General features: G+C 36.3%; 1 protein-coding gene across 2 annotated transcripts in view; it reads left to right on the top strand.

The window, feature by feature from the left end:
• CEP85L (centrosomal protein 85 like) overlaps positions 1 to 14454 on the top strand; it is a 209570-nt gene that overhangs the window by 8799 nt on the left and 186317 nt on the right. For both annotated transcript variants that reach the window (XM_034962766.3, XM_034962764.3), the window contains exon 2: positions 13098 to 13256. In XM_034962766.3, the coding sequence (XP_034818657.1) occupies positions 13098 to 13256 (159 nt within the window). The remainder of the gene's footprint in view (positions 1 to 13097; positions 13257 to 14454) is intronic.

The following is a 14454-nucleotide window of genomic DNA, read 5'->3' as shown; positions in this document are numbered from 1 at the left end:
TTTGTTTGTTTTGTTTTGTTTTTGAGACAGTGTCTCGCTCTGTCAGTCAGGCTGGAGTGCGGTTGTGCAATCATAGGTCTCTGCAGCCTTGACCTGCCAGGATCAAGCAGTCCTCTCGCTTCAGCCTCTCAGGCTCAGCTGGGAATACAGGCATGTGCACTGACTGCTGGCTAATTTTTGTATTTTCTGTAGAGATGAGGTCTCACTGTTACCCAGGCTGGTCTTGAGCTTTTAGGCTCAAGTGATCTCCTGCCTGGGCCTTCCAAGTATTGGGATGACAGGCATGAACCACCATGCTGCCTGGTAGTGGCTTGCATTTTAGATGGGAGGATCAGTAAGTAAACAGATAGTGAGATGATGCAGCTAGTGTTAAGTACTAAGAGGAGAAGAAGATTGGTGAGGTGGCAGAGGATGGGCAGAGCTCCTTGAGTAGCTGGTCAGGGAGGCCTCTGAGGAGGTAACATTGTTACCTGAATGATGAGAAGAAGCCAGACGTGAAGGGAGAAGTGTTCAGGTGGAGGGAACAAAAAATCTCCAAGGCGGAAATGAGTTCGAGAAGTTTGAAGAACTCCAGTGAGTCTGGAGCTTAGTGAGCAGGACTGTGAGGTGAGGAAGGCCTGATAATAATGTTAGGGGTTGTAGGGAGTCTGGATTCTATTCTGCATGTCAGAAAATGCCGGGGAGTGACTTCATTCTTTCACTCCTGAGCACATTGAGTGCCTACTATGAGGCAGATACTGTTCCCATGTATTGGGGACATGGAACAGATATTCCTTGTCCTAGGTGTTTACAATCAGTCTTGGCTATTCTGTGGAAGAAGAAATTGTAGAGGAGTGGGGCAAGAACAGCAGTAGGGAAGACAGCTAATAGGCCATTGCAGTTATTAGGTGAGAGATGATGGCTTGAGTTAGAATGGTTAGATTGGATTTGGAGAGAAGAAAATGGATTTGGTATATACATGAGAAATCTTAAGGATTTACTGATGGTTTGGAGTTGTCAATTAAGGGAAAGAGGAGTCAAAAATGACATCTTGATTTTGGCTTCTGTGATTATAATCGATAGTGATGCCATTTCCTGAGATGGGGAAGGTTAGTGGGCAGAGGGCGGTGGGGAGAGAGTGTAAGGAAAATAAATGGAATCAAGAGTTCTTTTTGGCCATGTGAAATTTGAGATCCTTTTGAGAAATTCAGGTGAGATGTTCAATATGAAGTTGGGTATAAATGCTGGAGCTCAGTAGGGAGGTTGCTGGGTGAGAGATAGGAATTTGAGAATTACTTGGTTATAAATGGTGTTTAAAGGTCATGGATCACACCGAGAGAATAGAGAAGACAGTAGAGGACTAAGCCCTGGGACACTAACATTTTCTCTTCAGGCAGAGGAAGATGTGCCGTCCAAAGACACTGAGAAGGAGCAGCCAGGGTGGTAGGAGTAAAAGCAGGACAATGAAGTGTTCTGGTAGAGAGGAGTCTGAAGGCAGTAGTGATCACCAGTCTCATGCTTCCAGGCAGCCATGTAAGATGAGTCAGAAGAAAATGCATCAATGCATTTGGCCAGTTTCAGTGAGATACTTAAAAATATAAACCTAGCTGAAATTAGAGATTATCTAATCCAGTGGAGCTGACTTTATTGCATAAGGATTGATACATAAGTGCTTAATAAATGTTTGAATTGCTCTTTACCACTTATTAAGCTAGGGTGACCAGTTGTCTGGGTTTGCCTGAAGTTTCAGTTTTAAAACTAGGGGATGTGTGTCATAGGTTGCCTAGGACTGAAGGGTTTTCTGGGATTCCTTACATTGAACAGTGGCCAAGTCTTGACCAGGGTACTCTGTCTGCTCAGGGCAGTCTGAACTGGTGTTAACAGTGTTCTCGCCCCTCAGAATAGAAGATTCTCTCAATCAGGGAACCAGACTTTAGTACTGTATCTAGTTTTATTTCATGCTTTTCTTAACCTCTGTCTGATCTGAGAATCTACCTCAGAAAAGTAACTCTACCCCTACTTTTGTTTTTTTTCTCCTGCTGTAAATTGTTTAAAGACTTCATTAGGTAGTGCTAAATTAATTAAAGTCGTTGATAGGATTTTAAGTTCCTTTAAAGAGAGTTAATGTAAGATCAGAAACTGTTGTATGCCTTTCTACACTGTTAATGTCTAGTGAATGAAACTTATTTGCTTTATTGATACTCGTTTTGAAAATAGTTTTTAGTATTAAAGTTTAGAGTTCTGAAATGAACTATAGTTTTTAGTTATATATTTCTCTGAAAGATTTTGGGATGAAAGATTTGGACTATGTTTCATGTAGTTTAACATTTTCTACCAGTTGATTACATTGCTTTTGTAGAGGCAGAGATTGCCTCCTGACCATAAGAAATTACATATATATGGCCTTTCTATGACATTTCTGAAGCTTTTCTAAAGCATTCTCATTAATACTGAGCATTCTGTCTCATTTTAGGAATAATGTACTGAAAAGTTGGACTAGAAGTTAAGTGCTTTAATTTTGGGAACAGAAAACTTCCATATATTTATAAATTTTCTGAATTATTTTGTAATATTTTAAGACTTTATTTTTCTTTAGCCATTTAAATGTATTGTGTATGATTCTTATGTTCTAGGACAAAGATAAGCCTGTCTGAAATACCAAGTTGTATATATTTGTAGTGGTTTTATGAACAGCCTCATTAGTTGTTAACTGTACCTTATTTTCCCAGTTTTTAAACAGGAACAAGGACTTACCAAAAACTAAATACGTGGCTGTTATTCCTAATAGTTGCCAAAATGCTTTTTTGAACACAACTTTTTTTGTTTTTGAGACGGAGTCTCTCTGTCACCCAGGCTGGAGTGCAGTGGTGTGATCTCGGCTCACTGCAACCTCTGCCTCCCAAGTAGCTGGGATTACAGGTGTGCACCACCACGCTGGACTAATTTATTTTATATATATATTTTTAGTAGAGACAGGGTTTCACCGTGTTGGCCAGGCTGGTCTCGAACTCCTGACCTTAGGTGATCCACCCTGCTCAGCCTCCCAAAGTGCTGGTATTACAGATGTGAACCACCGTGCCCAACCCAAGAAAGCCTATTAGCTTAGATTGAGCTAGATTTTAATGTAGGTATTTTTTAACTAGTGTGTTTATGTGAGAAAGTATACTTACTTGATGCTGCTAACCTTATTTTAGCTGAGTGAAAGCATCTTCAGTGACTGCTTAAGTTTAATTCCCAATCTTGGAATCTGATCTTACTTTATTCTTGATTCTTACTTTCTTCTGGCCTAGAATTTTACTTCTGGCTAGAACCTAACTTTTCATGTCTGAGCAGATCTTTGGATCTCTTTTGGGATTGGAGCAGCACAGTTTCTCAATTCACCTCCCTGTTTTGCTACCTGTTGTTTATTTTTATTTTTTTGACACATTTTACAAACCTTTCATAAAAAGGGTAGGGTATAGCAAATGTTTTGAGACCATAGAGAACCAATGGACTCCTTATTTTTTAGACATGCCTAACAGCAAAAATTTCACCCAAATGCTCCTATTTTATGTATGCAATATTTATTATACTTTATCAATTTTAAAATGTACTTTAAAAATGTTTTAGCATTTCTGATATATGGATGCATCATGTAATTCAGGGTGTCATTTAATTGGCATCCTTTTTTTTAGTGGTACATACAGTTGATATATTTTAAAAATTATTTTTTCCAACTCGCATGTGCAGATACAAGAGTCATGTTGATTTCCAGTATGCCCTCTCCATATTGAACGTTTCATTTGAAAGCATCATCTTTACCCTTATGGGGATCAATGGTTATTTTTTCAAACAGAAATGCTAGGTGACATATTACTGTCAGATCTGATTTTGTAATTTTTTTTTTCTCTTGCAAAAGGAATGTTGAAGTGTGTGCATGGGAGGCATCAGCTTGACTATTTTCTTGTTTGTTTATACTTACATTTTTAGTATTATCTTCAGGTTTTTCAACTTCAGGTTTCTTTGCAGTAATATAGAGCCACAAATCCATTTTGTGAGGGCTAGTTTAAGTAAAACTACCTAATGTTATCGATATGCAAATCTGCTTAACCAGCCATGAACTGCAATGCATACCCATACGAAAAAATCAAATGAACAAAGGAGAAAGTCACCGTCAAGCCCTCTGTATAGAGCACCTCCGTTTATGTTACATATATGTAACATAATGCTCTGATAATCCAAGTAAGGGCACTAGTGTTAACCTGTATGTTAAATATTATAGCAAAATTTAATGCATTACTTTTTCTTAAAGATAATTTTCAATATAAACAGAAGTTTTTTTCTTCCAGCAGCTTGCCAGTGGATTGGCTTGTGTACTCCCTGGCATGCATGTATTCACTTTGCAGATCATAGAGATAGAAAGCTTATGCTTAATCTCTTGGAATGATGTTAAAAAAGTGGTGGTTATCAGAGAGATGGGCATTGGGTTTGTGTTTTGAAGGAGATAAGTAGTTGTAAACATGCTAGTAAGATATTAAGAGAGAAGCTGGTGACAGTGTAGATGTCCTTGATTAAATAGGGAGGGAAAAGAGCAAGGTTAAAAACTTGGAAGAGAGTGGGGTACTGTACCTCATGAGGAGCAGAAGAATTATTGTTATGTGGTATTTGTCAGATGATTTTTTTCTTCTCATTATTAAAGTTACACATACTCAGTAAAATGTTGACTCAGTACAGAAAAGCTTAAAGTGAAGTAAGCTTTTTTATCTACCTTTCATGTCAGTCCTCCACTCCATTTTTAATAGTTTTTAGTTATCCTTCTGGAAAATTTCTATGCATGGACAGTAATAAAAATAATAACATTTATTGAGATCCTAATTATATGTCTGGCACTTTCAAAAATATCTTTACAGGCCAGGTGCAGTGGCTCACGCCTGTAATCCCAGTACTTTGGGAGGCTGAGCAGGCGGATCACTTGAGGTCAGGAGTTCGAGACCAGCCTGGCCAACATGGCGAAACCCCATCTCTACTTAAAAAAAACCTAAAAAATTAGCCAGACATGGTGGTGTGTGCCTGTAATCCGCACAACTTGGGAGGCTGAGGCAGGAGAATCTCTTGAACCTGGGGGATGAAAGTTGCAGTGAGCCGAGACTGCACTACTGCACTCCAGCCTGGGCAACTGAGAGAGGCTCTGTCTCAAAAACAATAACAACAACAAAAAACTTTACATGTTCATTGATCACAACAACCCTATAATATAGGTACTATTCTATAATTTTTTTCTTCTCTTACATATGAAGAAATTGAGGCACAGAGAGGTTAAGTGATTTATGAGGACTTACTGCTAATAAGAGGTAGAATGAACTTGAACCCAGGTAGCCTGGTTTCACAGTGCACATCTTTTCCACTGAGCTATACTGGTAATTCTGTGATAAAAGAAACAAACTAAGACTATTGGAGTCACTTACCCTAGAGATAAATAGTACTGAAATGGAGTGGAGGATTGGGATGGAGAAAATAACACTATGTGATGTTTCTGTCATCTTAGCTAGATATTCTGCAGTGTAGTTCCAGATTTGTTGGTTTTTTCTGTTTGGCTACTGTTAATATGAACGTTTTTTTCTTACCGTTTAATGTTCTAATTTTTTGTGTGAGTTTTGTGTCTTTTTAACCTATTGGAGACTGTTTTCCCATGTTAGGAATGTTGGCCATCAGATCTCTAAATTATTTAAAATTACTTTTTAAAAAGCTGCATTGATAAATATTTACTGATCTCTAAATAGATACTTAAATGCATACTGGCTCAAGGGATAGTTTAAAATATCCTGGATTTTAAAATAAGCAGACAACAACCACCAAACAAAACGCTTGTTTGAATCCTTTTTCTGAACACAAAGATATTTTTGTAGTTGTAATTGTAAGGCTTCCAAAATTCTAATTTTATTCTGGGAACATATGTTAGGTATCCAGTGGTTATAATGACTACATTTATTGAGACCCTGATAAGTGTGCAGCTCTTTGCTAGGTACTGGACACTAAAAAAAGTTGCCTTTCATTTTTCACAGTTTGAGGGAGAAGAAAGTCATATACATATGGGTTAATATAATTTATTAAATGTTGTTGGAATTTTGAATAATATATTGGGAGTGAACAAAGTATTTAATGCCACCTGGAGGAATCAGGGAAGACAGAACAAGTTAATTCTGAACTAGGACTCTTAAGGTGCAGAAGTGAAACAGCTTGGAGTCATGAAAGAGTCTCATCTGTTTGGAGGAAGTGATTAGGTAAGTGTGGCTAGATAGTTTTTGTAGGTAGAAGTTGCAAAGTGAAGCTGACAATTGGTGAAGAACTTTGCCTAACTTAAGGAGTTTGAATTTATTTAATATGCCGTAAGGGGCTCACAGATCTATGTAAGTAGAAGAATAACATAAACATGCTTGATTCTAGAAGATAGTAGAGTAGAGGCTGGCTTGAGTGGAGTTATTCCAGCAGCAGAATAGGTTCTTTGTGCAAAAGTACTTGTTAATATTTCAGAGATGTTAAAATGTGAACCGCGTGCTACTTATGTAATATAAGGGTAAACATGCTTTATCTACTATTTTATTTGAAAGTGTTGGTTTCCAAGTTGATTTTAAAACATACTAATGGGTGACAGATAATCTGCATTCTGAAAAACATTGCAATTTGTATTCTCGATTTGTATTATGTATTCAGCTTATTTAAAAGTATAAATCTGCTTTGTCAGTAGTGTTATTTTTATTTTCTTCAATTTAGAGCTGTCATTAAAATATTCAATGAGATTAGTTCTTGTTCTCAGTGCAGTTACATATATATTCAAATGCTGTGGAATACTTGATACTGTATGCATTTTTGCTTCCAATAAAAGAGCTTCAGAAGTAAAATAGGTTGCTTTTTTATTTAATGCTAATCTTCCTGTCTGAGAAATATTCAGAATTTTTAATGTTATCCGCAGGCACTCAGTATTCTATTAAAATAATTAAAATTAGTATTAAAAAATCAGTATTGAAAAATGTAACATATTGTCTTCCAAAGAGGAGTTCCAATGTAGAGTTTCTTGGGATCTTTGCTGTTCTTACAGCAGTGCTTTTGTCTTTAGGTAAGACATTATTGCCAGAGGTTATTCAGCCTTATTTTGAGTTTTTAAGTGCATATTGCATACTAGATATCAATATTCCCATTTCAGTAACATAGTCTTGTAACTATTCTGTGAGAAAATTTTCCTTATTAAATCACCTGGTCAGCATATTTCACATGTACTTCTTCCTGTATTGTGCTTCTGGATTGACTTGTCTAAAGACAAGTCATGTCATTCTTCTCAGACTGTGAATTTTTTCAGTTTAAATTAAAAGATTAGAATGTTATTTTCATGACATTTGTTAATCATCTTCAGTGTTTGAGGCACATACAATACCAGATCTTCTTTTTAAAGACATAGTTATGTTTAAAGGTTAAGGTAAATTAGTTCAGGTGGGAGGAGATCAATTTATATAGTTAATTCTTTTCCTTTTTTTTTTTTTGAGACGGTCTCACTATGTTGCCCAGACTGGTCTCGAACTCCTGGGCTTAAGCAATCTTACCTCGGCTTCCTGCGTAGCTGGTATTACAGGCATGTACTACACATGATGTATATTGCCTAATAGCCTATCAAAAGGTTGTGTTTTTGTAATGAATAAATTAACATTACCATTATCAGTGTATGGGAGTATCTAGGAACACTGTTGTTTTGTTCTTTTAACATTTTTGCTAGATTGATAGCTGAAAAATAGCATGTCTTCTGAATTTGATACTACTTGCTTACCAGTGGGCTTGGACTATTTTTCAGAATTTTTTATTTGTGTTTTTCCCTTTGGGGTTTGTCCTTTGTCCATTTAGACTAAACCATTTAGTATTTATTTATTTATTTATTTATTTATTTATTTATTTATTTTTAGTTTGCTTATGATCTGTTTATAATTATGCATTAATACCATATCTGCAAATATTTTTAGTGTTTGCCTTTAACTTCTTAAATATATAGACAACTTTTTTTTTTTTTTTTTTTTTTGAGACAGAGTCTTGCTTTATTACCCAGGCTGGAGTGTAGTGGCATGATCTTGGCTTACTGCAGCCTCCACCTCCTGGGTTCAAGTAGCTTAGCTTCCCAGGTAGCTGAGACTACAGGCATGTGCCACCATGCACAGAGGCATTTTTTTGAATTTTTTTTTTTTCTTTTGTAGAGATGGGCTTTTGCCATGTTTTCCAGGCTGGTCTTAAACTCTTGAACTCAAGCTGTCTGCCAGCGTTGGCCTCCCAAAGTGCTGGGATTACAGGTGTGAGCCACCTTGCCCGGCCTAGACAACAATTTGATGATTTACGTGGTTTGCTTACTTTTTGTGTCCTTCTGTAAAAGTCAGAGGTTCAAGTTTATAAGGTGGCAGTACACTGAAAGAAATTTTAGGAAGATCATTTCCCTGAGTTGCTAAATAAAAAGGCTCTAAGTATGTATGTACTGCTCTGTGATTCAAAGATAGAATTTAGGGTTTCTAGAGGGGCGGAATGATAGCATGTCTTAGACCATTTTCTCTGTCATTTCTTATAGCTTTTTTTGTATAAAAGTTAGATAACAGATAGTTGAGATTGTACTGATGTGCTTTGGAAATCTGTGGAATAGGTATCATATTGAGTAGATGATATTGAAATACTGTAATGGAAATTGAGGATTACAACTATTGTTCTTTTCTAAATAGAAGGCTGTCCCCACTTTTTCATATCTGTAGGCAAGATTAGAATTTTTCTAGTTTTCCCAATATTGTATTCAAGTTCTCCAGAGAAACAGAGCCAATAGCATTTAATTAATTAATTAAGAATTGGCTCATGAGATTATGGTGGCTGACAGGTCCCAAGATCTGTGAGGTGATTTGGCAAGCTGGAGACCTGGGATTGTTGATAGCATAGTTCCAGTCTGAATGCTGGCAGGCTCAAGCCCCAGGAAGAGATCAGTTCAAGCTTGAAGGTAGGAAAAAGCCAGTGTACTAGTGTATTTAGTCAAAGGGGATCAGGCAAGAAGAATTCTCTTCTGCTTAGGGGATGGTTAGCTTTTTTGTTGTGTTCAGGCCTTCAGCTGGTTCAGTGAAGCCCACCCACATTATGGAGGGCAGTCTGCCTTATCCAGTCGACCAATCTGAATGTTGAGCTCATCCAAACACCTTCACGGAAGTAATGTTTGACTGCATATCTGGGCACCCCATGGTCCAGTCAAGTTGTCATGTAAAATTAACCATCACACATATTTGACATTGTCCAGGAGTTCCATACCATATGGATAAACTGAGATCATTTATTCTGGAAAAAGAAACCTAAAACACTTGTTGACGTTTATTTGTCTTTGTAATCCTTGAAAAACCTCAGTAGTGCTTTCATGAATTGTCAGATTCTGGGCAGCCTGGCTTGCTGATATGTACTCTAGGATGAGCTCACTTTTCTTCCAAATAAAGGAATGAATTAACATGCTGGCTGTAGTTACTTATGAATCAGTTGAATTTTAGGGACTCTTTTCAGTTAGAATGATTTTTTACCACATCTCAGGAGTCTGCAAACTGGCCCCCAGGTTTCATTGGACTTGTCACCTGTTTTTGTAAATAAAGTTTTATTACAATATAGCCACATCCATTTTATTGTCTACAGCTGATTTAGACTACAGTGGCAGAATTGGCTAGTTGAGACGGAGATTGAGTGACCCACAAAACTGAAAATATTTACAATCTGGCTCTTGACAGAAAAAGGTTTTATTGAACTGTTTTTCTGGCAATAGTTAATTATACAAGACTAATGATTGAAGGTTGTCCTAGCTTGTGATAATAACACCATAGCATTAATATGTACAGTGGGCTTTCCTCCCCATTACTGGAGTGAGAAAGTGAGTGAGTGGAGAGAGAGTGAGAGAATGATTATTGCCTTTTAATCCACAAATGGTTTATTGGCCAAGACTTGTCAACAATAAATAGGGTGGAGGTGTGTTGTAGGCTTTAATGGAGCATGACTTTATACTGCTCAAAATAGTTATATTGCCTAAAAGCAAGGGTTTTAATTCTAGCCATTTTATGCAGCTTTTGTAAAAATTGTTACTAGGAATCTGAATTTGCGTATCTTGAGCTATAGCTGGTTTCTAATCTCCGAATCAAATGTTGATGTAATCTGCAAATCAGTATGCATAATTTTCAGCATTTCCCCACATAAACTGGTAGATTGAATAATAATAATAACCAATGATGGAGTAAATGTTCCTGTAATGTATTTCTTCCTTTAGTAAAACATAGTCAGTGTTAGCATTTAGATATAGAGCTCCCTGAAAGCTTCTTCCATGTATGTAAATGTACAAACTCTTCTCTAGCTGTGGAATCATATTATGTATATAGCTACATAAAATGCTTCTCTTCCATACACACTAAATATATTCTGGATGTTCTTCCATGTTAAAAAATAGGTTGATAAAATCATTTTTAGCACTTAAACATTATCAACTAATTAACAGTTTATATTTTGTTCATAGGCATTTACTTTAAGCAGTGCTGTCAGGAATGTCCTTATACTCATATTTATTTGTAATTGTCTGATATTTCCTTAGGATAAATTCTCAGTAGAAGGTCATGTCTATATTGAAATTTAGATACCACTTTCCAGTTTGCCCTTTAGAAAGGTTGTACCAATTTGCAAGGCCACAAAAATATATGAACATTCCCCTCACTTGGTTGACACCAGTCTTTCTTTTATCAACTTGATAGTTTTAAAAATCCAGAAAATTTATTGTCTTTTTCACTTCTCCCACCATTAGTGAGATTTGGCATCGTTTCTTATATTTATTTTTTCATTTACATATAGTCCCAGCCTATTTATGCTATTTGCTGGGTATTCTTAAAAAAAAAAAATTATCCAGCTAATAGGTTTGCACTTGTGAGTCTAGGCTGGTTGCCATTTTTGATAATAGTTTAGGCAGGACTTTGAGCTCATTTAGATGGGATGTTACCTGATTGAAAAAAATTTTGGTATAGATTACAGACCACAGATCAGAATTAGAATAGATCTGGTGACAGAACGCCTTCTTCTGGTGCTTTAATGTGAGTGTTGAATCACTTGAATTGAAAAGTCTCATTCTGAGAGAAGTCTAGAATCTACAAAGCTTTAAGTGGTTGTTCTGGACCTCAAAGCTGGTAAAAGTGTCTCTTTGGCCACTGTTTTTCAAATTTGATTTGTTAATTTAAATGTATAAGGCTTTTAAGGCTGCTTATATACTTTATACATCTATAAAGCCTAAATTTAATTGATAAATTGCATTTAAATAAATGCATTAAATAAAATAATGTGACAATGTTTTATTAAAAGTGAATCATTAATGTTGAGCTTAGTATGATAGAGGTAGCTTTAGGTCTGGTTTTATTAATTTGTTTATATATTTTGATTTTAATACTGACATAGAGAACAACTATTCCTAAAAGTGTGGTTAAAAAAAACCGGGTATAATTAATTTTATGCACGTTTGTTGTTTTGTTACCCTTATGTTTAAACTGCCAGAAGGCATTCCTTGCATGCCGGTTTCAATAGGGTATCAATGAATAATTCTGTAAAGCTATCTTCTTTCAAATAATGGTAAATACCCAGTGATGTCATTTGCTCTTTACTTAGAAGCAACTGCTATTTCAACCGTAAAACACAGATGGGGACATTGAATTATGTGATAAATCTTTTTAAGGCTGCTATACAGATATGGGAGCATTGAAATTATGTGGAAATAATGTTTTAAGTTGGCTGTTCAGATAATCTGTAATGTGCTTATTAATTTTTTAAGAACTGTCATTGAAATGAGAGCCTAAAATTCATGTAGGGGAACTTCTTAACTTTTATGAATAATTCTGTAAGCCCTGAATTGAGACTTACTGTATTAGGCATTAGTAAAGATTTGTGCTTCTACAGGTTTTATGTAAAGTTGAACGAATTTAAAATTTCTCTTTCTAATTATAGTACAATAACATTTCTAGATGCTTATTTATTTCTGCGTCTAACTTGTAACAAATAGTACAGATTGGCACTGGTCCATTGATATCCTTTGAGTAGCACTGTACTAGACAATAAGTGATGGGTAAAACAGAAAAAGTCAAATAAAAGTTAAGTAAAAATGAGTAAGTGGAAATAAACATTGAAAGAACATTGAAAAACCTTAAATTAGCTAAAAAGTATTTAAATTAAAAGGACAAATCTAGCTGGGCGCCGTGGCTCACACCTGTAATCCCAGCACTTTGGGAGGCGGAGGCGGGTGGATCACGAGGTCAGGAGATGGAGACCATCCTGGTTAACACGGTGAAACCTCATCTCTACTAAAAATGCAAAAAATTAGCCGGGTGTGGTGGTGGGCACCTGTAGTCTCAGCTGCTCCGGAGGCTGAGGCAGGAGAATGGCGTGAACCCGGGAGGCAGCGCTTACAGTGAGCAGAGATCGCGCCACTGCACTCCACCCAGCCTGGGTGACAGCGAGACTCGTCTCAAAAAAAAAGGACAAATCAAGCTAAGAGTAGGAAAATGCTGTGCTATTAAACTGTTATTAAATAATAATTAAGGAAATAATTCAAATAAAATAATGTAAAATTTAAAAATTTTAAGTGATGATTGTAGAAAACATTTAGTAGATATATAGCAGAAAAAAATGGATTGTTTTCATATTCCATGTGGATATCCTATTTATATTATCATGCATTATTATTGAATTTTTCCTGAGCCCTGATTTTCAGCTAATGCATGTATGTATAATCACAGATGCCACCTATCAATTATTCTAGAGCAGAGTACTGACATTTGAAGATAAGTGGATAGTTCCAACATTTTTAATAACACAGCAGTACGTCTTTAAAAGTTTAATGCCCGGAAGCAGAAAACAGAGTTCTTCAGCTAGAGGAAGCTATGTAATCACACTTAATTGATATATGTGTGATATATACATTTATTTGGTTAATTTTGTTGATCATTTTAAATTATTTTGGGCAGAAAAGAACCTTGTATACCTTTTATACCCTATGTGTATTTTCCACAAGGTAAAGAAAAAATCTTCTGCCTACTCAGATATATGTGTTAACTGTTACATATTTCCCTTTTTAGGCCCAGATTATTCATCAGCATGGCTACCTGCTAATGAATCATTGTGGCAGGCCACAACTGTTCCATCTAACCATCGAAATAACCATATCAGGAGACACAGTATAGCTTCTGACAGTGGAGACACTGGCATTGGAACTTCCTGTTCTGATAGCGTGGAAGGTGAGCTAAAATTCTTATTGTTTATATATGAATCTTTGAAGAGTGGTTGTGGTACAAGAATTTTCAGGGGATATGTTTTATTGTTTCATACTGAAAATTATAGTGTTTGAATATTTAATAATGTTCAGTGTTGCTGTATATCAAATAAAATTGTCCCTCTAATCGACCGGGCGCTGTGGCTCATGCCTATAATCCCAGCACTTTGGGAGGCTGAGGTGGGCGGATCACGAGGTCAGGAGATCGAGACCATCTTGTCTAATACAATGAAATCCCGTCTCTACTAAAAATACAAAAAATTAGCTGGACGTGGTGGCGGGTGCCTGTAGTCCCAGCTACTTGAGAGGCTGAGGCACGAGAATGGCGTGAACCCAGGAGGCGGAGCTTGCAGTGAGCTGAGATCGTGCCACTGCACTCCAGCCTGGGGGACAGAGCGAGACTCCATCTCAAAAAAAGAAAATTGTCCCTCTAGTCATAAGAGTTTTTCCTTCATCTTTTTAACTAAACTTCTTATTTTGAGATAATTATAGATTTATATACAGTTTTAAGAAATAATAGTGTTGTAACCAGGGTATTGACATTGATAGAGCTGAGATTCAGAACATTTCCACATACCTCATGTTTCCCACACCCACTTCTCTCTCTGCCCCTTCTCCTTTATCTCTTAACTCTTGGAAGCCATTTACTCTCCATTTCTATAGTTTTGTTTTTCAAGAATACTTTATAAATGGAATCATAACTGGAATTTGAAACTGGCTTTTTTCTCTGGATTTTCATCCAGTTGTTACATGTATCAACAGTCCATTCCTTTTTATTGATGAGTAGCATTCAGTAATGGTGGTATTGGAGAGAATACACTTTAACCATTTACCTATTGAAAAACATTTGGGATGTTTTCAGTTTTTGACTATTATGAGTAAAGTTGCTATAAACATGTGGGTATAGGTTTTTCTGTGAACCTATGTCTTCATTTCTTTGGGTGAGTAGATGCCTAGGAGTGTAGTAGCTGGATTGTGTAGTAGCATATTTAGATTTTAAAGAAACTGCCACACAGTTTTCTAGAGTGACTGTACCATTTCCATCAGCAATGTATGTATAAGTGATCTAGTTTTCTTTTTATCTTTGCTACCACTTAGTGTAAAAAAATTTAGCCATTTTGATAGTATAATGGTATTTCCTTGTGGTAGTGATGTCTCATTTT

The sequence above is a fragment of the Pan paniscus genome, chromosome 5 (assembly GCF_029289425.2).
Source record: "Pan paniscus chromosome 5, NHGRI_mPanPan1-v2.0_pri, whole genome shotgun sequence".
NCBI classification, from domain to species: Eukaryota; Metazoa; Chordata; class Mammalia; order Primates; family Hominidae; genus Pan; species Pan paniscus.
Note: the sequence above shows the minus strand (reverse complement) of the source record. Positions and strands in the feature narration are given on the sequence as shown.